The 22,296-nt window shown below is 45.5% G+C and overlaps 1 protein-coding gene across 2 annotated transcripts in view; it reads left to right on the plus strand.

Annotated features, from left to right (window-relative positions):
* Positions 1-10,880, plus strand: part of KCNK12 (potassium two pore domain channel subfamily K member 12) — a 44,384-nt gene extending 33,504 nt beyond the window's left edge. For both annotated transcript variants that reach the window (XM_082217793.1, XM_082217794.1), the window contains one exon: positions 9,960-10,880. In XM_082217793.1, the coding sequence (XP_082073919.1) occupies positions 9,960-10,855 (896 nt within the window). In that variant the 3' untranslated portion in view covers positions 10,856-10,880. The remainder of the gene's footprint in view (positions 1-9,959) is intronic.
* The last annotated feature ends 11,416 nt before the right edge of the window (positions 10,881-22,296 follow it).

Genomic DNA, 22,296 nt, shown 5'->3' on the forward strand with positions numbered 1-22,296 from the left:
GGGGGGGAGTGCCAGCACATCAGATTTGTTGCTTCCCCCCTTACGTTAGCGAGACATTGAGGACATAAGAACAAGGGAAGAGAACTGGGGCAGAGTTCATTTAGGATTTTTCAAATCTTTCAAATTCCTCTTGGTTCATGTGGGAACCAATGACACTGCAAGCAATAGCCTCCAGAAGATCAAAAGAGACTACGAGGCTCTGGGCAGGAAATTGAAGCAATTAAATGCACAAATTGTCATCTCATCTGTCCTCCCAGTAGAACGACGTGGCCCAGGGAGAGAGGGGAAAATAGTGGAAGTGAACAGCTGGCTTCGCAAATGGTGTAAACAGGAACGGTTTGGATTCTTAGATCACGGACTGCAGCTTCTTGAAGATGGACTTCTGGCAAGCGATGGGCTGCACCTCACAACGGTTGGGAGGAATGTTTTTGCCAAAAACCTCAGAAACCTCATCAGGAGGGCTTTAAACTGACTAATGTGGGGGAGGGAGACAGTGCTCCTGAAGGTAGGAGTCTATCAATTGATGAAGATGATCATCCAAATGTCATAGACCAAATGGAGCAAACAGCACGCAGACCTAGTGGTGGGAGGAATAAATCCTTAAATAAGAGACACGGGGGAATGATTAATGGATTTCAATGTCTGTACACTAATGCGCAAAGCATGGGAAATAAACAAGATGAGCTTGAGCTCTTGGTACAGCAAACTAAATATGACATAATAGGCATCACTGAAACCTGGTGGGATAAGTCCCATGATTGGAATGTAATAATGGAGGGATACAATCTATTTCAGAGAAACAGACCAAACAAGAAAGGAGGAGGAGTGGTGTTATATGTCAGGGATGTGTATACCTGTGAAGAGATCCAAGATTTAGAACCTCAAAGCCAAAGTGTGAGCATTTGGGTCAAAATTAAGGGAGAGAAGAATAACAGAGACCTCATTGTGGGAGTTTACTATAGATCCCCAAGCCAAACAGAGGACATAGATGATGCCTTCCTGAAACAGATGGCCAAGCATGCAAAAGGAAGGGAGATAGTAGTAATGGGGGACTTCAATTACCCGGATATTTGTTGGATGTCAAACTCAGCCAAGAGCATAAGGTCAAACAGATTCCTCACTGGCCTTGCAGACAACTTCATTGTCCAGAAAGTGGGAGAAGCAACAAGAGGAACAGCCATTTTAGATCTGGTCCTAACCAATGTTGATGACCTGGTTAGTGGGGTAGAAGTGGAAAGATGGGTGACACCTGGCTTGAGAGCAGTACATGTGAAAAGGATCTAGGAGTCTTGGTTGACCACAAACTTGACATGAGCCAACAGTGTGACGCGGCAGCTAAAAAAGCCAATGCAATTCTGGGCTGCATCAATAGGAGTATAGCATCTAGATCAAGGGAAGTAATAGTGCCACTGTATTCTGCTCTGGTCAGACCTCACCTGGAGTACTGTGTCCAGTTCTGGGCACCACAGTTCAAGAAGGACACTAACAAACTGGAACGTGTCCAGAGGAGGGCAACCAAAATGGTCAAAGGCCTGGAAACGATGCCTTATGAGGAACGGCTAAGGGAGCTGGGCATGCTTAGCCTGGAGAAGAGGAGGTTAAGGGGTGATATGATAGCCATGTTCAAATATATAAAAGGATGTCATATAGAAGAGGGAGAAAGGTTGTTTTCTGCTGCTCCAGAGAAGCGGACACAGAGCAATGGATCCAAACTACAAGAAAGAAGATTCCACCTAAACATTAGGAAGAACTTCCTGACAGTAAGAGCTGTTCGACAGTGGAATTTGCTGCCAAGGAGTGTGGTGGAGTCTCCTACTTTGGAGGTCTTTAAGCAGAGGCTTGACAACCATATGTCAGGAGTGCTCTGATGGTGTTTCCTGCTTGGCAGGGGGTTGGACTCGATGGCCCTTGTGGTCTATTCCAACTCTATGATTTTATTCTATGAAGACAAATAAATATATAGATGTTGACTCTTGTATACATCCATCCACATGGCATTAAAAAACCTTGAAAATCATTTACATTACGCATTTAGCTCACATCCACAATGTATACTTCAAACTAGACAGTGTCCAGTGGCATATTATAAATGACGTTTTCTGCAGTTTAGCCAAGACGGTACGCAACGGGTTTTTAGACCACATAGAGCTCAATTTGTGTTCATCGATTTGTTGGCCTAAGTCCACTTCTCAGAGCTCTCTAAGATTCTGCCCTTTGCTCATTGTTAGGTCCAATAGTGTTTTATAAAATAGATAAGCTTCACCTTTAAGCTCTGTATTAATTCCTAAAGCTTCAAACATTGTTAGGGATCAAAGCTCTTTGTTCTTATAAGTGAATGAGCGAAAAAACAAATTTGTCATATTTGGAACCAATTCGTTGAAATATTCCCAAGTTGTTTCTTTGAATTTTCCTCAGTAATTGGGTGTCCTATGAGAGAACATCTCTTTGCCAGATATTCCTGCTCTTACCCATTTTTTTATAATGCCTATACTTTTTTGTATAGCAGAACCTTGGGTGGTCAACATTCATTAGTCACCCATTCATATAGTCCTCTAGGTCAGGCATGGCCAAACTTGGCCCTCCAGCTGTTTTGGGACTACAACTCCCATCATCCCTAGCTAACAGGACCAGTGGTCAGGGATGATGGGAATTGTAGTCTCAAAACAGCTGGAGGGCCAAGTTTGGCCATGCCTACTCTAGGTGATGTACATCAACTTAATCACAACGTTACAACACAAATGATATAAGAAAACAGGAAATATATCAGCACCCAAAATACAAATACATCAAAAAGGGCTACAATTATCACATGGAGTGAAAAATAAAGGACTCAAATGCTATCAGAATAGAACTAAGTTAATAGTACCAGCCTAAAAATAAAACTTAACATTACAATCCGTTAAAAGGCCTGGGTGAACAAAAATATAATTTCCTTGCTGCCCAAAACATGTTACCTCAGGCACTATGCTGGTCTTTCTGGAAGGTTCTTTAGGAAGAGCCCAGGGCCTACCACCAAGAAGGCCCTCTCTCTTGTTTCTCACACTTCAGATGGAAGGAGAATTCATGGAAGTCCCTCAGTTGGTGAGCATGACGCATGGGAAGTTCCTTTAGATACTGAAGTTCTAAGTCATGTAGAGGCTCAGGTGATGCTGTGATAGTGAAGCCACCAAGGAGAGATTATTCCTGGAATGTACCAGTTTCCAATGCACTATCGGTGATTTGCCAAGTAGATCAAGCACCCATCGAACCCAGCACACTGTTTCACAGATGGGGGAAACCAGATAGATCCAGGAAGCTGCCCAACAGGACGTGAAGGCAATAGCCCTCTCCAACTGTTGACCACCCCAAGATGTGGTATTCCATTCAGCTCTAATGGCTAACAGCTCTTGAAAGCCACCCTCCATTTATTTGTCTAATCCCCTCTAAGTCCAAGTTGTTCAGTTTAGTGAGTCACAGAAGGGCCAGGCCCGCTGCATTTATTTATGTGTTAACTGTAGCTTGGCCACTGTTTTGTTTTTGTTTTTTCTCTTGGGTTTTCATGGGCTATTTGTCTCATTCGCTACCATTTCTGCTTTCCGAGTGCGATTCCCCTCTGCTTTGATCTTGCAGTACTGCAAACCTTCCCTCACATCCCCCGAGAGTCAGTAACGTTGTTTGGGAAAGTGAGAAAAACCAATCAGAACGAAAGGAAATGAAGGGAGAAGTGGCTACGCTCTCTCAGAGCTGTTATAAGGCAGGCTGTTCGAGTAGTGCTGGTCTCATCTCCAAAGAGGCAATGTTGGTGTGTTTGGTTGTTATGGAGATATTATGTTTACTCCGCTGCTATTGTAGAAAGAGCATTGAAAAGAGAACACTTGTTTCTCGATAAATCGGGAACTAGACACTGGGTGAAGTCCTGCAGATGGAAATCAAAGGCAAACAGCATATTTACTGTTGCGATCCATCTGTTAACTGGGGGCAGTTGTAATTTAATAATTGGAGGAGTTTATACAACGTCAGCCCAATTTTTCTTTCTAAAAGATCCTACCCGCGTGGTGCGATTGCATGCTTCCTCTGCCTGATCACAGAGATATTTTGTCCATAAATGCCATTTATGGCTGCAAACCTTTTAACAAATATTCAGATTCCTAGTTACCCTCTTGCTTTAAACAACCCGATCCATAAACTTTGCTAGTGAATTGTTGCACCAAAGGGGCTTATTGATCACTTGGATTTGCATGCTATACATTTCTGCATAATCTTAAGGAGGGGGTTACTACAGCTTTAGCTTTCAGCTGCAGTATCTACCTGTAATTCTGCTGCCAGTTTTATGGAGCACAGATCTTCCCAGCTGACAGTGGACCGGGCAAAATCATGCCCCACTTTTGCCCATTTTCTGCTTCTCTTCAGTCCCTCTGCCAGGAAGGGAAGATAAAGATGCAGTTAGGAAGCTTCGGCAAGGACACACTTCTTTGGAAAATCCCTCGAGCTCAGCATACAAGCCCCAACATCAGCTCTGCTAACAAGAAAGAAAGAAAGAAAGAAAGAAAGAAAGAAAGAAAGAAAGAAAGAAAGAAAGAAAGAATTATGTTAGATCTGCAGTCTTGGGGAAAATGTCCTGCACCCAAACAAAACCTCAACATTTTATCAACAAAGTTGTTTGGGGAGATGGGTACCATTTTTAGCTGCCTAGCATGTGATGATCCCAGGGATGGAGTAATTCCCCTGTGAGGAAAGGTTGAAGAGTTTGGGACTTTTTAGTTTAGATAAAAGGTGAGTGGGATCAGGTGCAAAGCAGAGCCCACTAAGAACAGGGGCTTATGAAGAGAAGGTGTGGTCTAGAGAGAGTCCTAATGGCTGGGCAGAGAGGTCCAGAGGATCACATTTGCCTCCCAGACCTGAGATTCTCCACATGTTAGAGAGTCAGTCAGCAGTAAATCACACGGAGTATGTGAAGTTAACTCTTTATTAGCAGAAACCAGCTCAGCTCAGGGGACCCAGGCCGTAATAAGCACAGCAACTCTTCTCAATCTGTCTTACCCCTATGAGGCAATTGCCTTTTTATGAAGATTTTATGAAGATTACCTACCCAGATAGGACTAATTTAGCCAGCTAGCCCAGGTGATCATCTAATGTTTATTGGATGGATTTCCGCCCCTAAATTGATTTTTGAATTCTGAATTTATTGTTATTCACGTTTTATACTGTATTTTATGCTGATTTTTGTTGCACCAATTAAGTGTTTTAAATTTGTTGTTAGCTGCCCTGAGCCTGGTTTTCTGAACCGGGAAGGGTGGGGTATAAAGAAAAAATTATTATTATTATATAATTGCATTATATAATCGCGGAGGCTGGAGGTCTCCGCTTTCCCACGGCTGCCTAAATCTCTGCCTCCGCCAGGTCTTTCCCCAGCAATTTGAGAATATGCCAGCACACCTGTCTTTGCTCCTCTCACGTCATACTTCTCCTAGTCCTGGGAGACCAGGGGAGAGAGAAGCTGGTTGCAGCAGGATGGGGAGACACCCTGGCTTCTTCATCAGCCTGGCTCATATCTGCCTCTTGGGCTCCCTCCTCTCCAGCTCCCACTTCTGCTTCTGCTTCCCACCTTCTATCCCTGCTCACTAAACCCTGTTACCTCTTCATCTACCAACACTTACCCCCCTCCCTCTGACCACTCATCACTGTCCCACCACCAACCCCCGGGCTCTGAGCCTTCGTCCCTTGGGGGTCCCCCAGCTGATGCCTCCCACCATTCCTCTGTGTTCAGCCAGTCCATGGCACCACCCCTGTGATTAACTGTTTAATTACAACAAATGAAAAGCTGTTTGAGGTGGATGAAATTGAGAGTTGGGATAGGGGAGAGTGCTTGGCTACCCACAAACTCTTCACTCCAAATCTGTCCCCAAGCAGCCTTCCCCTGTTGCTACAGGCTCCCGCTATCTTATTTGCAAATGATTACAACATGCTCCTCCTCTAGCTCCAATTAGTTTGCTCTATGCCTCCAAATTCTCTCATTATTTCTCTGATTCCTTGAGGCTGCATGCCAATTATTGTTAATCTACTGTGCTATTCTTTTAACAATGGGATTGTCAACAGGTCCGTGATTATGAATCGCTTGTGTTGCCTCAACAAAGTTGCCATTTCTAAATTAAATCAATGACTCGTGCCTAATTCTACGTTGGGTCAGGTTGATCATTACTCCCAGAGGCTTGTGATGGTACCTTCACACTGCTGGGGGTGGGGACATGTTTTCAAGGTGCTAAAAATAACTTCTCAGCAGTGGAAACCTCATTGGGACAGTAAAGAAATATATTGTTAGATGCCGCTCCAATCTCCAAGCTATATGAGATCCCAGGGGTACTAAACGTGCTTACCTGGGCCTGTTTTTTCCTTTGGACAACAAGGCACAGTAGAGACTGTGGTGTCTTTATGATATATGGTTTATTTACACATAACCTGAGCCTAGGTGGAGGAGAATCCTAGCATTACATCTGAAGAGAGTCCTTCACTTCTCCCTTGGGTTTCTATGGCTACTTAACTAGTTGGTCACTCCATATCAGCACTGTGTATATTTGGGGCCAGGCAATAAAGTTGTGGGGGGAAACCCTGTCGTTACATCCACCCCAAGAGTTGGGTATATTTGGTCTGGAGAAGAGAGTAGGAGATAATACGATAGACATCTTCAAATATTTGAAAGGTTGTCATATGGATGACAGAACAAGCTTGTTTTCTGATGCTCTAGCGCCAACATGCCTGGATAGCTCAGCTGGTTAGAATGTGGTGCTAATAATGCCAAGGTTGCAGGTCTGATCCCTGTATGGGACAGCTGCATATTCCTGCGTTGCAGGGGGTTGGCTGAGATGATCACCAGGGTCCCTTCCAACTCTACAATTCTATGATTCTATGGTGTCTACCAGGTTCTACGGTGTCTACCAGCTCCCGCCATCCCTGGCCATTGGTCATATTTGCTGGGGCTGATGGTGAATTGTAGTCCAACAGCATCTAGAGGCCACCATATTGGTTAACCTTGCTTTGGACCCAGCCCAATCAATCTGAAGTACTAAATGGGATTTCAACTAAACATCAATAGCTCGGCGTCCAAGTTTCTTGAGGGCAGGGCAGGTGGTGGGCTCTCCCTCATTAGAGATTTTAAAGTGGAAGCTAGATGACAATCTTTGAGGGATCCTGTAGCCGTGGATTTCCTGCATCAGCCAAGGGTTGGACTAGGTGGCCTATGAAATACCTTCCACCTCTGTGTTTCTCTTCATATATTACAGGACCATGATGGGACCAAACCATATTGGAATTGTTCCTTTGCCACTAAGCTAACATATGACCTGGGTGTCTGGAAATATATAGCAGTCACTAAATGCCTATCATGTGGTATCGAAGGATGCAATAATTTGTAATGGTACAACCCTGTTGCTGCTGTCATCACATCCCCAGATTAACAAGTACCTGATATGTGCAGTAAGACATGGTCATTGACTAGCAAATTATTACTCCTGTGTAGTTTGCAGTTTTATGTTTCAATTCCTTGAGTTCCAGCTTTGTGTATTAGGCTGCTTTTGAAGACTCGCTCTACAATTTACTAGTAAAGGAACTGAGAACATAATTGGCAACGTCCTATTTTCTGAAATGTCCTTGAGTTGTTTAGACACCACAAAAAAAGAACTTGATTGGTGTGGAGGTCAAGCAAGGGTGTAATTTTTCCCTCTGCAAGAGCTCTGAATCTCTACAGCTGTCTGAGTCCCTGGTAGTGTGTTATCATACCCTCCTGAGTATGGGGGGTTTGCTGTACGTTTTGATTCATCTATCACCACTGTGTTATTAAAGACTTCCCGCTCCTCCTCACAACAACCACACACTAGCAAACAAGCCCTCAAATTAAGCCCTTGGATTGTCACTGAATAAAGTGCATGCGGAGTTGCCAGATACACATATTCCTTAGTTCAAAGAGATGCTGCAGAACTGGGTTGTCTGTTCCATGCAGTTTTAAGTGGCACCATAGAGTTTGGGAATGAAGGACTATCCTTCACTGTAAATGACATCTCCCAAAATGGAGAATAGCTGACAACTCTTTGGAGACTTGGATGAAGCAAGAGCTTCTGGAATGTCTCTGCATTCTGCTGCTTAAACCTCTGAGGCTCTAGGAACTACCGTATTTTTCGCCCTATAGGACACACTTTTCCCCCTCCAAAAATGAAGGGGAAATGTGTGTGCGTCCTATGGGGCGAATGCAGGCTTTCGCCGAAGCCTGGAGAGCGAGAGGGGTCGGTGGGTACCGACCCCTCTCGCTCTCCAGGCTTCAGGAGAGCCCCACCACCAGCCCCACAAGCTCGGGGGACAGCGGGGAGGCCAACGCCACCATCCCGCTGTCCCCCGACTTTGTTAGAAGGCTGGCGGGGGAGGAGAAGCCTGCTCCTCCCCGTCGCCAGCCCCGCAAACTCGGGGGACAGCGGGGAGGTGCAGCGCACCATTCCGCTGTCTCCCGACCTGGTTTGGAGGCTGGCGGAGGGCTTCCCCCTCCCCCAGCCCCGCAAGCTCCCAGAGCGATGCCGAAGCTGCACACAGCTTCGGCATGGCTCTGGGTCCCGTTCTGGGGGCTGGGGGAGGGGGAAGCTCGGGCTTGCGGAGAGCTTCCTGTTCTGGGAGCTGGGGTCGGGGGAAGCTCGGGCTTCCCCCGCCCCAGCCCTGCACCTGGGGGGGGAAATAAAGTTTTTCCCCTTTATTTCCCCCCCCCCAAAATCGAGGTGCGTCCTATGGGCCGGTGCGTCCTATAGGGCGAAAAATACAGTACTTCCGATGTGGTTACATCACACATAGTTTTGGGCTTGGAAGTTCTGTCTTTTGAGCAAGCTAGATGGAACCAACCAATGAACTAGGCACAGGGCTACTAACTGGTGCAGAGCAGAAATGGGTCCGGCACTTTCATGATCAGCTTCATGCAAATTTGAAAGAAGGGCCCTTCGGTCAAATGGACCACTTGATTCCTGATGTGATCCCTGATTGGTTAGGACGGCCAGTTACACAAGAAGCATTGCTATCCCTCTGATGGATGTGCTTTGCCTTTAATGATGTCAGTACAGAATGAAATCTAATCAACTACATGTTAATCATCATGACATCATCTCGACTGGTACATGATTCCTGATTGGCTGGCATCACTTAAGTTAGAATAATGAACCAGCAAAATAAATGGCCCATGGAGTAACAGCAGCAAAGAACAACAGTAGAAAAGCAGAGGTTGCAAACCATTGCAAATAATCTCAGCAAATGAGAGATCTCCCCCTCTTCTTTTTCTTTTCTTTATTTGGTTGCAGATGGATTCAACCTGCCACTGCTACTTTCAAGGAAAAACGCAAGTCTAGAGAACATATGGCACGGCATTGTTGCCAACTATTTTATCCACTTGTGATATTTTTGTCTCAGGCTTGGTATCAGGTATTTTGTTTCTGTATACACCGTATTTTGAGCCACTTGCACTTAATGGGAATTGCTTGTGGGCAGAGTGCTTTCTGGTTTCCCACCGGCAACTGGTTCACCAGGGTGAGAACAGGGTTCTGGATTTGATAGCCCACTGACCTGATCTAACAGGCTTTCTTATGTTCTTATAACTTGTGCCAACTTCCCACAAGGCAATTTTTTTTTTTTTGCAAATTGGTTTTAACTTTCCCAGTAGGTTCCAGAACACATTGGATTAGTAAACATCTATTTAGTCTTCCTCCGTTGCTTTTAGCTCCTGCTTCAAATTCCTTTTGGTGGTTACCATTTTTGTTGCCTCTGGTCTGCCTCACATGCGACATTTTGAGTTAGCATTTTAAAAAACCAACACCACTCCACCAGTTGCCAGTCATCCTGTTAATTCTTCTAATCTTACCACCAGAGGAGAAGAGAGGAAATTTCCAGCCTCTAGCACCAAAACAATATTGGGCTGTATCTTTTTATATAAACACTTCATTCTCTCTTTGCTGCTGCAGGCTTCGGGATGTCCACACCGGCAACGGTCGCTGGCAAAGCCTTCCTCATCGTTTATGGTCTCTTTGGGTGTGCCGCAACAATCCTCTTCTTCAACCTCTTCCTGGAGCGCATCATCTCCCTGCTCGCTTTGGTGATGAAGGCTTGCCACGAGAGGCAGCTGAGGAGGAGCGGCCTTCTACCTCCAACCTGCCGAAGGGGCTCATCCATGTCCGATGTCGACAGCCTGATTGGGTGGAAGCCATCAGTCTATCACGTGATGCTGATCCTGGGAATCCTTGCCATTACTATCGCTTGCTGTGCCTCGGCCATGTACACCGCCGTGGAAGGGTGGAATTACATCGACTCCTTGTACTACTGTTTCGTCACCTTCAGCACCATTGGCTTTGGCGACCTGGTGAGCAGCCAAAACGCCGTGTACCGAAATCAGGGATTATACAGATTTGGGAACTTCATGTTTATATTGATGGGGGTCTGCTGCATCTACTCCCTTTTTAACGTCATCTCGATTGTAATCAAGCAGGTTTTAAATTGGATGCTCAGAAAGTTCCGGTGCCGGTGCTGTCCAGATTGCCATAAACCGACCGCTCGCCTCGGGCGGCGCAATGCCATCACGCCGGGGTCCCGGTTCCGCCGGCACAACATCTCTATGGAGACGGACGGACAGTACGACAGCGACACGGAGGGGAGGCGCCTTTCGGGTGAGATGATCTCCATGAGGGATCTCACCGCCTCCAACAAAGTCTCCCTGGCCCTCCTGCAAAAGCAACTGTCTGAGACGGCCAATGGCTACCCTCGGAACGTCTGCATAAACACGAGGCAAAATGGCTTCTCAGGAGGAGTAGGCGCTCTAGCTATCATGAACAATAGACTGGCAGAGACAAGCGATTCTAGGTAGAAATTTTGAAATTATCTTCTATAAAACAGAGGTGTTTTCTTATTCTTTATTTAATAAAACAATATTTTAAAAAAGCCTCCAGTCGTTCTCGAGGGCAAGTTTAATGCAAAGTTTACTTGAGAGGGTTGTTTTTGTTCTTTAAAAAAGAAAGCCTTCCTTAAAATAAAATATAATAATAATAATAATAATAATAATAATAATAATAATAATAATTTTATTTACACGACACCCATCTGAATGGGTTGTTCCAGCCACTCTGGACAGCTCCCAACACAATATTAAAAACACAATAAAACATCAGCCATTAAAAACTTCCCTGAACAGATGTCTTCTAAAAGTCAAATAGTTATTTATCCCATCTGACATCTGATGGGATGGGCACCACTGCCGTAGTATTTTTAGCCCATTATTTTTTTATTCTTCCACAGGTACCACCAGCAACTTATACTTACTGTAAACCGCTTCAAGGTCTGTGGATAGCAGCAAACGGTCTATATAGATCAATAAATAAAATTGTCAGTGGCTGATCAAGCAGTTTACTAGTGGGAAATGCCGACTACTGTCTCAGGCAATAGAAGAATTTCCCACCACTACTGATTGCAACTGGGCAGTGGTGCTGCGGAGAAGCTTCAATCACCACCATGAAAATGCCGCTCTGATTGGCCAGCTTCCACCTGTGTGGACTCAGGATGCTGATCTCAAAGGAGGAGGACTAGTCAATCAACAAACACTTGCATAGTGGCAGAAGAACCTCAGTCAGCAGTAAGCAACCATGTGATTGCTGACTGGCTAGCCATTTCCTCTTGAAGAACCCACTGCCTTCACCACTGCCTGTTAATTGCTACTGGGAAAGGCAGGGATCTCCTTTTCCCTTGATCTCCCCACAGCTGCAGCCAAGAGCTTGCTAGCCATTTCACTGGCCAGCACGTGGCCTCATAAAGATACAATGAGGTGCATGCTGAGGAAAGGCAGTTTCTGTGGGTGATATCCAACAGTTGCGCTACTGCAAGGAGTATTGGCTGTGCACTGGAACTTTCCTCGTCCTCGCCATTTCCTGCACACTGCCTGCACCCCAATATCTGCCCCCCACACCTTCCAGAGCAGATTCACAGAGTCACACAGGGAGGGAACTTGGCAAAGGAGTTACATTGTGCAGCTAAACACAATACTTCTAGACCTAGCAGAACTAGCACTCTATAACGCTAAGCTAGCAAACATCATCATCATCATACAGGTTTAAAATACAACAGTGATGGATCATAACACATTTTGCTCTGGCGGAAAGCTAATGAATGATATGCATGTGTATGTAAAGTCTCTGAGCTGCTTTTCAAATTAAAGCAGGAGGTGAGACACATGGAGACACATGGGCCAGCCCCATCTCCTACTGCTGGCAAGGAGGCTGTAGCCCCATCTCCCAGCCCCAGTGTGAATGGCAGACATCTTTCCCTCCCACCTGGGCATTTGGATGCTGTGGGAAAGGACTCTGCAAAAGCACAGATAAATTCAGTTCTGGTAGAGCTTCTCCATGCAAGGAGGGAATGTGGTCTAAACAATCAGCGAAGGATGGATCAGTGCAAACCTAGCTCATGCATCCCTGTCACACACACACGCGCACACACTGCAACTGCGACCCTCCAACGCCCTAGCTTCAATTCCAAAACATACATCTCTGATTTTGTAAGGGGTGTTGTTTTTTGTGTGCTATCCACAACAACGGAACCTCAGAATGAAACTATGGTTGCTACTTAGCAGTTGCACATAATTTTCATTTTTGCAAAAATTGTTTTCCGTGGTTTGTTTCCCCCCCCAAAAAAATGTAAACGTCACACAATAACTGTGCAAGGCAGATTGTTCTTATTCCTACAGCTGATAGGTGAGTATTTGCCCAAGGGCACAAAATAATTGCTTATTTTGTGAAATAGAAGTAGCACTAGAACTCAGGTATCCTAAATTCATGTTTAGAGCTAAGTCCACTAGACCTCATGTCTGGTCAAGGTCTCTCTCTCTCCCTCCCTCCCTCCCTCCCTCCCTCCCTCCCTCTCTCCATACACACATGTCTAAGGGCAAGCTGCTCAAGTTTTCTGTTCAGTAGGAGAAGAAACACCTGACCTTTTCCAGCAATATTGAATTCATGTATTTAGATTTGCTTCTATGTTACAGAGTTGCTTTTTCATCCCCCTAGCTAGTACTGCTTCTAACTGCCGCACTTCCTCCCTCTTTGCCTTTACTGTCCTTTACTTAATTTGCCCTCACTGTCCTTAGCCTGGCTGTGGCAACCCCTGTGATTTAGTCAATGACCCCACAATGCTGCATCTGACACGATGACATGGAGGATGCTGCAAGAATCAAGTCATCCTACGGGGGTCATCTCAGGCCATCAATTTAAAGGCAGTGAAGGTAAATGAAGGTGTGAAAAGTGAGGAGGAGGAGGAGGAGGAGGAGGAGGAGGAGGAAGAAGAAGAAGAAGAAGAAGAAGAAGAAGAAGAAGAAGAAGAAGAAGATTCCAAGAAGGAGCAGCAACCAGGGAATCACAGAATCACAAAATGGTAGAGTTGAAAATGAGAAGGCACTGAACAACATTGAAACAATATGAACATTGTTGACCGTCCTCATGGTAATCAGTTTGGCTGTACTGAAAATGCCAATTCCAAAGCAAATATTGAAATGAGCAAACATTTGTCTCCAGTGTCAGATGTTTCCCAGATCTCCACAAGCCGCCCAAGCTGGGCTTTTCAGTTTGCAGCGACCATCTGCCTATCCCTTCGAGCCTTGATCATTGGGCAGTAAGAACCTGCCATATACCAGGTCAGACCACTGGTCAACCTAGCTCAGTATTGTCCCCACTAACTGGCGTTGTCTCTCCAGGGTTTCAGACAGGGTACATTCCCAGCTCCAACATGTCTGTCATTGCTGGATTCAGCATCAGCATCAATGCCCAGACCCAGCACCATAGTGGGTTATGCTACTGGCCCTTCTTGCTGAAATGCTTGAGCTGACCCTGATGACTGGGAGAGCGCAGTGTTGCATTATGGAATGTGGGTGGCACTGTGGTCTAAACCACTGAGCCTCTTGGGCTTGCTGATCAGAAGGTTGGCAGTTCGAATCCTTATAACGGGGTGAGCTCCCGTTGCTCTCTCCCAGCTCCTGCCAACCTAGCAGATCGAAAGCACACCAGTGCAAGTAGATAAATAGGTACCACTGTGGTGGGAAGGTAAACAGTGTTTCTGTGCGCTCTGGTTTCCGTCATGGTGTCCTGTTGCACCAGAAGCGGTTTAGTCATGCTGGCCACATGACCCGGAAAGCTGTCTGTGGACAAACGCCGGCTCCCTCGGCCTGAAAGCGAGATGAATGCCACAAGCCTATAGTCACCTTTGTCTGGACTTAACTGTCTAGGGGTCCTTTACCTTTACCTTTTTAGTGTTGCATTCCTCCTATAGGTGGCAACTGCAACAACAGATTCCAAGGGCCCATCAGGCAAGCACCTTGCTGAGAGTCCTCTTACCTCTGGATCTGGGAAGGGAAGCACTGAGAGGGGGGCAAGAGAAGCAAGCAGAGGCAAGAGAATAAGTGCTTGCACAGGCATGCAACACCTCTTCTATTTCACCGTGTGTGTGTGGCTAGCAATTGCACTGTGCACGCCAGATCTTTAAAAAATGAGTAAGCAGTTGGTGCTGACAGGATCTGGCATTCTCCTGGACAGGAGCGAGAAGAGGAATACAGCTCCCAACTACCGCCCAGGGGTCCTTTACCTTTATTTATTTATTTGTTTGTTTGTTTGTTTGTTTGTTTGTTTGTTTGTTTACAGCTCCCTAGACAAGGATAATAGGGACACGGGTGGCGCTGTGGGTTAAACCACAGAGCCTAGGACTTGCCGATCAGAAGGTTGGCAGTTCGAATCCCCATGATGGGGTGAGCTCCTGTTGCTCGGTCCCTGCTCCTGCCAACCTAGCAGTTCGAAAGCACGTCAAAGTGCAAGTAGATAAATAGGTACCACTCCAGCGGGAAGGTAAACAGTGTTTCCATGTGCTGCTCTGGTTCACCAGAAGCAGCTTAGTCATGCTGGCCACATGACCCAGAAACTGTACACCGGCTCCCTCGGCCAAGAAAGCGAGATGAGTGCCGCAACCCCAGAGTCGGCCACGACTGGACCTAATGGGCAGGGGTCCCTTTACCTTTAGAAAAGGCCAACTGTTTGCAAACCACCCCCCTCCCCCCCTGCAAAAAATTGCTAACTTCAGTTTTCAAAAACAGGTGTCTTGTGAAGAAAACAAAAAGCACAAAACTTGAAACTGCGAGATTAAAAAATAATAATTGTAAGAATAAGTAACACAGCAACCTTTGGTTATCTTTCTCAAATATAAGAGAAAATGTCAGGGAACTGCCATCGGATGAACAGGTGGTGGAAGGGCTCACGGAGGCTGGGAGAGACCCAGCAGCTGAAGCAGGAACCAGCAGGGGGAGAGGTGGGTCTCTGAGGGAAAGCGAGCAAGAGGGAGGGCTCAGGGACACGTCCAGCGAGAACAGTGGGGAGGTTTCTGAACCTCCCATAGGGAGACCCACGCCTCGCCGGAAACTGTCACGCCGCGAGTCCAGAAGACGTGTTTCCGTTAAGGAGCTTTTATGCTGGAAGCGATTCCGAAAGCAACCACTGTCGGAATCTGCAAGTGACTAGAGCAGCCATGTCTGAGGGGCTCCGTCACAGACAGAGGTTTGTGGACTTGAACAAACTCTGAGGGACTACGATTTTACGCACAAGCAGCTCATCATCCCATCACAGAAAATGTTGTAGCATACAAATCACTTTTAATAATCCTGTGGAGTGTGGTGTTAAAATTTAAGTCTGAATTTTAGGAACATTAACATCTCACTTTGCATGACTTTTCTGTTGCACATTTTGTCACCAATTCCTTCCAGTCAAGAGCTGGTGCTTGGGCATGTTCGATTGATATAGTTGCCAAAACAACTAGTCTCTTTTGCAACATAGCTGAGGATATGTAAGTTTTTTATACGTCCGAGCTTTGAGACATTACACTCATCACTTGCCACTGACACTGGGCATGTGAGAAGGATCCTTAAAGCAACAGAAACATTAGGCACATTATCTACGAGTATGAAAAGAAATACTCCTTCGGTGGCATAGACTTTGGAAATCTTCAAGTTATCGCTATAAGTCCACAGCACAGATCCTCAGCATCAATATCTTTGTTTCCATTGTGCATCAACAATTTTTCCAGATTCTTGAAGGCCTTAAGTACATATTCAGTAGATTTTTTGTTGATATGGCATATATCATACTGGAAGCCAAAAAGGGGATTATATCATTGTAGCCGTTGGAATCTTTCTTCAACAGATTGTATGGTGATATCAAAGACAGCATAGTAGAAACCTACAGTACCTTGAATTTCTGTTTGGCTCTTGTGGTTCCTCTTCTTGAGCCTCATACTCAAACTGCTGTTTCTCCTTTGTCTAACTTATTATGTCTCAAAGTTTGGTAGTATTTCTAGCTCCTTTGCAATCTCAATAGCAGCTATCAGAACTTGTTGCAAACCATCATCACACCTGCTGCCCTCACGGGAAGTACTGGCCACTTGCCATTGGTTTGCAGCTGAATTTAAACCAGCTTCCTTATTTTGCAGGAGCTTGCTTATAAGATTGCCTTCAAAAAGGATGTTGCACCTTGTAACAAGCGATGCCACAAACTGGAACTTACAAATTGCAAGTTCCAGGGCCTCCGCTTCAACTCAGGAAGTACAGTATTTCCAGATCAACCTTTTAGGCCTGTGTCATCAAAGATCTCTATTAAAACATCCTATATATTACCAAGATGATATTTCCATTGTTTTAAAGCATTGCTCCAACTCTCCCATCTCGTTTCATTCAGTGGCTTAACAGCTATGCCTTGGTCTGATACATGGCTAGCTAGATTTTGTCAATGCTGAGTCAATGCAGATAAATAATTACAGATCTGTTGAACTGTATATAGATTTGAAGAAACTAGTTGCTTCCAGACAACACTTAGCAGCATCATTGACTACCAAGTTGAAAGAGTGTGTGTTGAAGGACACAAAAAGGCATGTGAGTTGTTGCATAGTACTCTTTTGTATGCCATTTTCTTTGCCTTTCATGTGACTCCGATTATCATAACCTTGACTATACAGATTCTCAATTTGTAATCCCATTTGGTCAAGCTGTCCAAGAAGAGTTTATGTCATGAAGGCACCTGGAATCTCCTTTAGTGGAACAAATTCCAAGAAATGTTATCAAGATAAATAATAATAATAATAATAATAATAATAATAATAATAATAATATTTATTTATAACCCGCCCTCCCCAGCCAAGATCGGGCTCAGGGCGGCTAACACCAAATATAAAAACAATTGATTGAAATACAGCTTAAAAATAAATACAACATTAAAACATTAAAATGCAACCTCATTTCAGTGGAAACTCAATCAAAAACTTTTTGGGGGATAAAAACATCAAGTCTTCACCAAGGTTAGCTATCCAGACTGGTCCTACATGGGCCAGAAAAAAGCCAGGGAAGTCCCCAAATAGGAGTTCCAACACAGAAGGAGAAAGGAAAAAAGAAAGAGGGCGAGGGAATAAAATTGATTCCAAGCCAAAGGCCAGGCGGAACAACTATCAGGCTGAGGGCCAATGTCCCATGTAGTATAGCACCGTGTTCTCAACGGAACCAACCAGATGCCTGCAGGAAACCAGGAGCAGAACATGAGCATAAGAGCTCTCCTGTGGCTTCCAGCAACATTGTGGAGGCAGAACAAAGCCATCACGGCTAAATGCCGTTGACAGTCTTCTCTTCCATGAATTTGTCTAATCATCTTCTAAAGCCATCTAAGTTGGTGGTCATCACTGCCTTCTGGGGGAGCAAGTTCTGTTTTTCGCTGTGCAGTGCATGAAGAAGTCCTTTCTTCTATCTGTCCTCAGCCCACCAACTTTCAGCTTCATTGGTGGCCAAGCTCCAATTACGAGAGAGAGGGAGAAAAACTCTGTCCACTTTCTTCACACCATGCACAATTTTGTACACCTGTCCTCCCCCTTTAATTGCCTCCTCTATAAACTAAAAAGGCCCAAATGTTGTAGCTTATCCTCCTAGGGGAGTCACGCCCCCTCTTTGGCCACAGGAACAGGATCTGATGCTGACGGGACCCCAGTGTGCTCTTCCCCCTCGCTCTTGTCTCGCTTTGCCTTCTCGTTTTGGTTTCCCGTGAAACAACAGGGCCTTTCAAATCATGCCTTGCAGATTAGCTTGCAAGAGCCTTTCTTCTCTCTGCCTGCAGCCTGCGGTCCTGCATCCTGCGGATTGCTTGCTAAAGTGACAGATCCAATCCCCCGCTGGCTTCATTAACCGCCCGTATTGGCGATACTGATTGCGGCGGGTTTTTCCTTTGACAGCAGTGGGGAGGTTCAGCTGTCCGAGGCGTATTTCACACACTGGGTGATGAACAAGAAACATAAAGAGAGCAAAGGGAAAGCTACAAAACTGGAAAGCAAAATTAATTGCACCAAGCAGCCTTTTCTTGCCATATAACCCAGAACTAGTCAATTACCTCCAGAACAGCTGGAGCAGCTGTTTCATGAAGCCCTTGGTTGCTTTTATTTTATTTTATCGGTTCTGGATTTTGCTGCCTTGGCTGCATTCAAGGCATTGCATTTTTGATCTCTATAAAGCCTAGTTTTGATTAGTGTCAATTGGATTAATTTAGATCTGCTTAAAGCACACAGGCCCTATCAAGAGTTAGAAAACAACACAGCTCCTTGGTTAAAACTTGTAATATGATGCAGCTGGTAATAGGGGTGCCTCCACACTGTCAGCGTTTTCTGGGAGGGATTCAAGAGCTTACCAGAAAATGTGGGTTCATGCAATTGAAGTGGAGTAAAGCACCCTGCTGCCCTGGCAGAGCAAATCCACTTTTAGAACGAAACTGACTTTTTGCAGTTAGGAAAGTGACAGGGAAAGTGCATTTGAAAAATGTGGCATGAACAAATGATTAACAAGAAGATGTATAAACACCCTGCAAGCAGATCAAGATGAATGGGACAAGCATCTTGGCTCAGTTGGTAAGAGAATGGGATTCTTGATCTCAGGGTTGTGGGTTTGAGCCCCACGTTGGGTAAAAAGATTCCTGCATTGCAGGGGGTTGGGCTAGATGACCCCACGTGGTCCCTTCCCATTCTATGATTCCATGAATACCCATTGTCATATAACACCCCCCACAAGCAAATCAGCATGAATGCTCAATAAAGACCAGATACAATCTACCTCCTCTGTTTAGACTTTGTGCAAGGAAATCAGGATGAATGCTAGATAAATGGGAGCCTTAGGGCAGACGCTTTGAGACTATTTAAATAGAAACACAGGAAGCTCCTTATGTTGTCAGAGCATTCACTTAGTATTGTAAACATTGATTGACAGCAGCATGGGGTTTCCTCCAGTCCTACCTAGAGACAGGGGCCATTGAACCTGGCATCCTTTGCGTGAAAAGCATGTGCTCTACCAATTGGGCTACGGACTCATTAACATGCAGCAGTCAGTATCTTTCACGTAGGAAGTTGAACTACTCATTTAGGCCCGTATTGTCCTTTATGACAGGCAGCAGCTTCCCAAAATTGCCAGCAGAGTAGAGGTCTGTCCCATACCTATCTAATTCCTTGCACATCACTTGATTTATTCCATTACCTGATGGCTTGCAAATGGATGAGTGAACCAATTCCACATTGCCGTGGAGGTGACAAATTTGTCCACGGTGCTTCCCCTATGGTGACTCGTCGTCATTATTATTATTAATGTTAGTCGTTCCTTCCCTCCCAACACCAAGCCCAAGGTGGATTGTAGATCCTTAAAACAAAGGCTATCTCAATAAAATGCAATAGCCTGAAGCGATTGGTGGGGCTTTGTGCTAAAGGAAAGCACTGCGTAGGGCAGAGCACCCCATTTTTGGCAATCCCACCCACCTACTGCAGTCCCTGAAATGCTGCTCTGGGAGTCATGGGCTCTATGGAACAGAATGGGGTATTGCAGGCCTGGGGCAGTTTCAGGAGAGGCAACAAAAATGGTCAAGGAATGGGTGTGAAATATACTCGGAGTCGAGAGTGGATTTCATGCTCTTTATTCAGCTCTTAGTGGTGAGGAGGAATGGAAGTTCCCCCAGAAAGTCTGCTTTATATACATTATTTACACAATGGGCCCCACGTGATTGGCTAATTCCAGGATTCACCTGTAGGCCAATCAGGTTGCGGATTCACTGCCACCTGGAGCTCGATTGGTTGGCTCCTGTGGACCAATCAGACTGCTGCATTCTGGATCCAATTGTTCTAGGACCTATCAGACTGCTGCATTCTGAATCCTATTGTTCTAGGGCCAATCAGACTGCTGTATTTTGGATCCTATTCAACTCAGTACATAACACCACAGGGTGCAACTCCCCTGTGAGGAAAGGCTACAGCATTTGGGACTTTTTAGTTTAGAGAAACAGCATCCTCTCCAACATTTCTCCAATGAAAAGAGGGACATCCTATTCTGTTGAAAATAGGGACGTCCAAAGGGAAAGCAGGACAGTCCGGGATCAAATCAGAAACCGGGACACATTTTGTACCTCTGGTGACTGCCCCTGGGAAATTGTGATACTTGGAGGGTCTGAAATGGCAGAAAAGTGGGGACGGAATATGATAGAGGTGTATAAAATATTGCATACTGTGGCGAAAGTGGAGATCTGAGTGTCCTGATATCAAAGCAGGGAGTTCCATAAGTACACAAGCCATAATTTGACGCTGCAGTCCTCAAGTGATGAGCATGCATGCCTGAGACTCTTGAGCTTTTCATTTATATTTCTTTTGACTTTTGTCCCTTGTCAGAAAAGTAGAAAGGGTGTGTGTCCTTTGCTGCCTGGGCTTCTCAGGTTTTCTGACTCCCAGCCACAGGGTTCCCTCCTTAAGAAAGGGCACCATGCAGAGAATGACCCTGGCACAGCCTCTAGGTGACTTGATAAAGCTTAGCTGACTTTAATCAAGCATTGCTTTATGGAGGAAGATAATCTTCATATTTAAGGATGCCTGCAGCCTCACCTTAACCATATAACTTGGAAGAAAGACCCACTGAAATGAATTATGGAACTGACATCCAAGCAATGTGATTTTGAAAAGAAAAGAAAAAAATCTCAATGTAGGAGGTCTTTAGACTCAATCTCCAGTGTTTCCAAATTGGGAAAACAAGGCTGCAAAAGATCTCATTTTGAGAAACTAGACAGCTTAGTTTGAGACGAGTTGACAGTACAAGGCCAGATGGACCACTCTTGTGGTTCAGTATAAACCAGCTCTTTCTAATCCAGGATTCCTGAGATCCAGGTTGACATTTCAAGCACAGCTGAACAGGAGGTGCAACATATGCAGCAATGGCCTTATTATCACCATAGAGACGACGGTAGGTAACACAGCCACGTATCTGGTTTTTATATTATTATTGGAAATCCATTATAGACATCTTTGGGTGTTTTATTGCAAGTGAAAGCTGAGGCTTTGCCCAAGTGAATCCATTTCCCATATTGATTCCACAGTGGCTGTCATAAGCAGAGCAGTGTAAGGCTCGAATAATGAAGCTGACCTCATTATTCAGTGCAGACCCAGTCCGAGGGAGCCAGTGCAGGAAACTTGTGGCTACAGCATCTCTGGATATGGCACCCCTTGATAGACCCTTTTAATCCTTCACTGAAACACAAAGGAGAGTCAACCAGCTTCCAAGGAAGTCTATTTCACTGTGGACCAGCATGGACCATCTGTTCATGGACCTTCATACAATGAAGCTGAACGCCAGAAGATTCAGATCCGAAGTAGTTTTTCACATAAGGTAAAGGTAAAGGGACCCCTGACCATTAGGTCCAGTCGTGGCCGACTCTGGGGTTGCGGCGCTCATCTCGCTTTATTGGCTGAGGGAGCCGGCGTACAGCTTCCAGGTCATGTGGTCAGCATGACTAAGCCACTTCTGGCGAACCAGAGCAGCACACGGAAATGCTGTTTACCTTCCCGCCAGAGCGGTACCTATTTATCTACTTGCACTTTGACGTGCTTTCGAACTGCTAGGTTGGCAGGAGCAGCGACTGAGCAACGAGAGCTCACCCCATCACGGAGATTCGAACTGCTGACCTTATGATTGGCGAGTCCTAGGCTCTGTGGTTTAGCCCACACTGCCACCCGCGTCCCTATATAGATACAGCTTAAAGCAGGAAAAGTAACAACTGGAACTGGAAGCCCAACCATTAACCGTGGTGAGGCAGTGGCCTCAAGTGACAAGCAGGCTGGGGACACCTGGGAGGGGTGGCAAATCTGGGCTGCTGAAGAGTGTGCATTTTTGTCACCCACACCTGGGAAGAGCAGAGCCGCCGCTGCTTCCAGCTACCCCTCTTTTTTTTCTCCCCTGCTGCC

Source organism: Podarcis vaucheri (assembly GCF_965113315.1).
Source record: "Podarcis vaucheri genome assembly, chromosome: 3".
NCBI lineage: Eukaryota > Metazoa > Chordata > Lepidosauria > Squamata > Lacertidae > Podarcis > Podarcis vaucheri.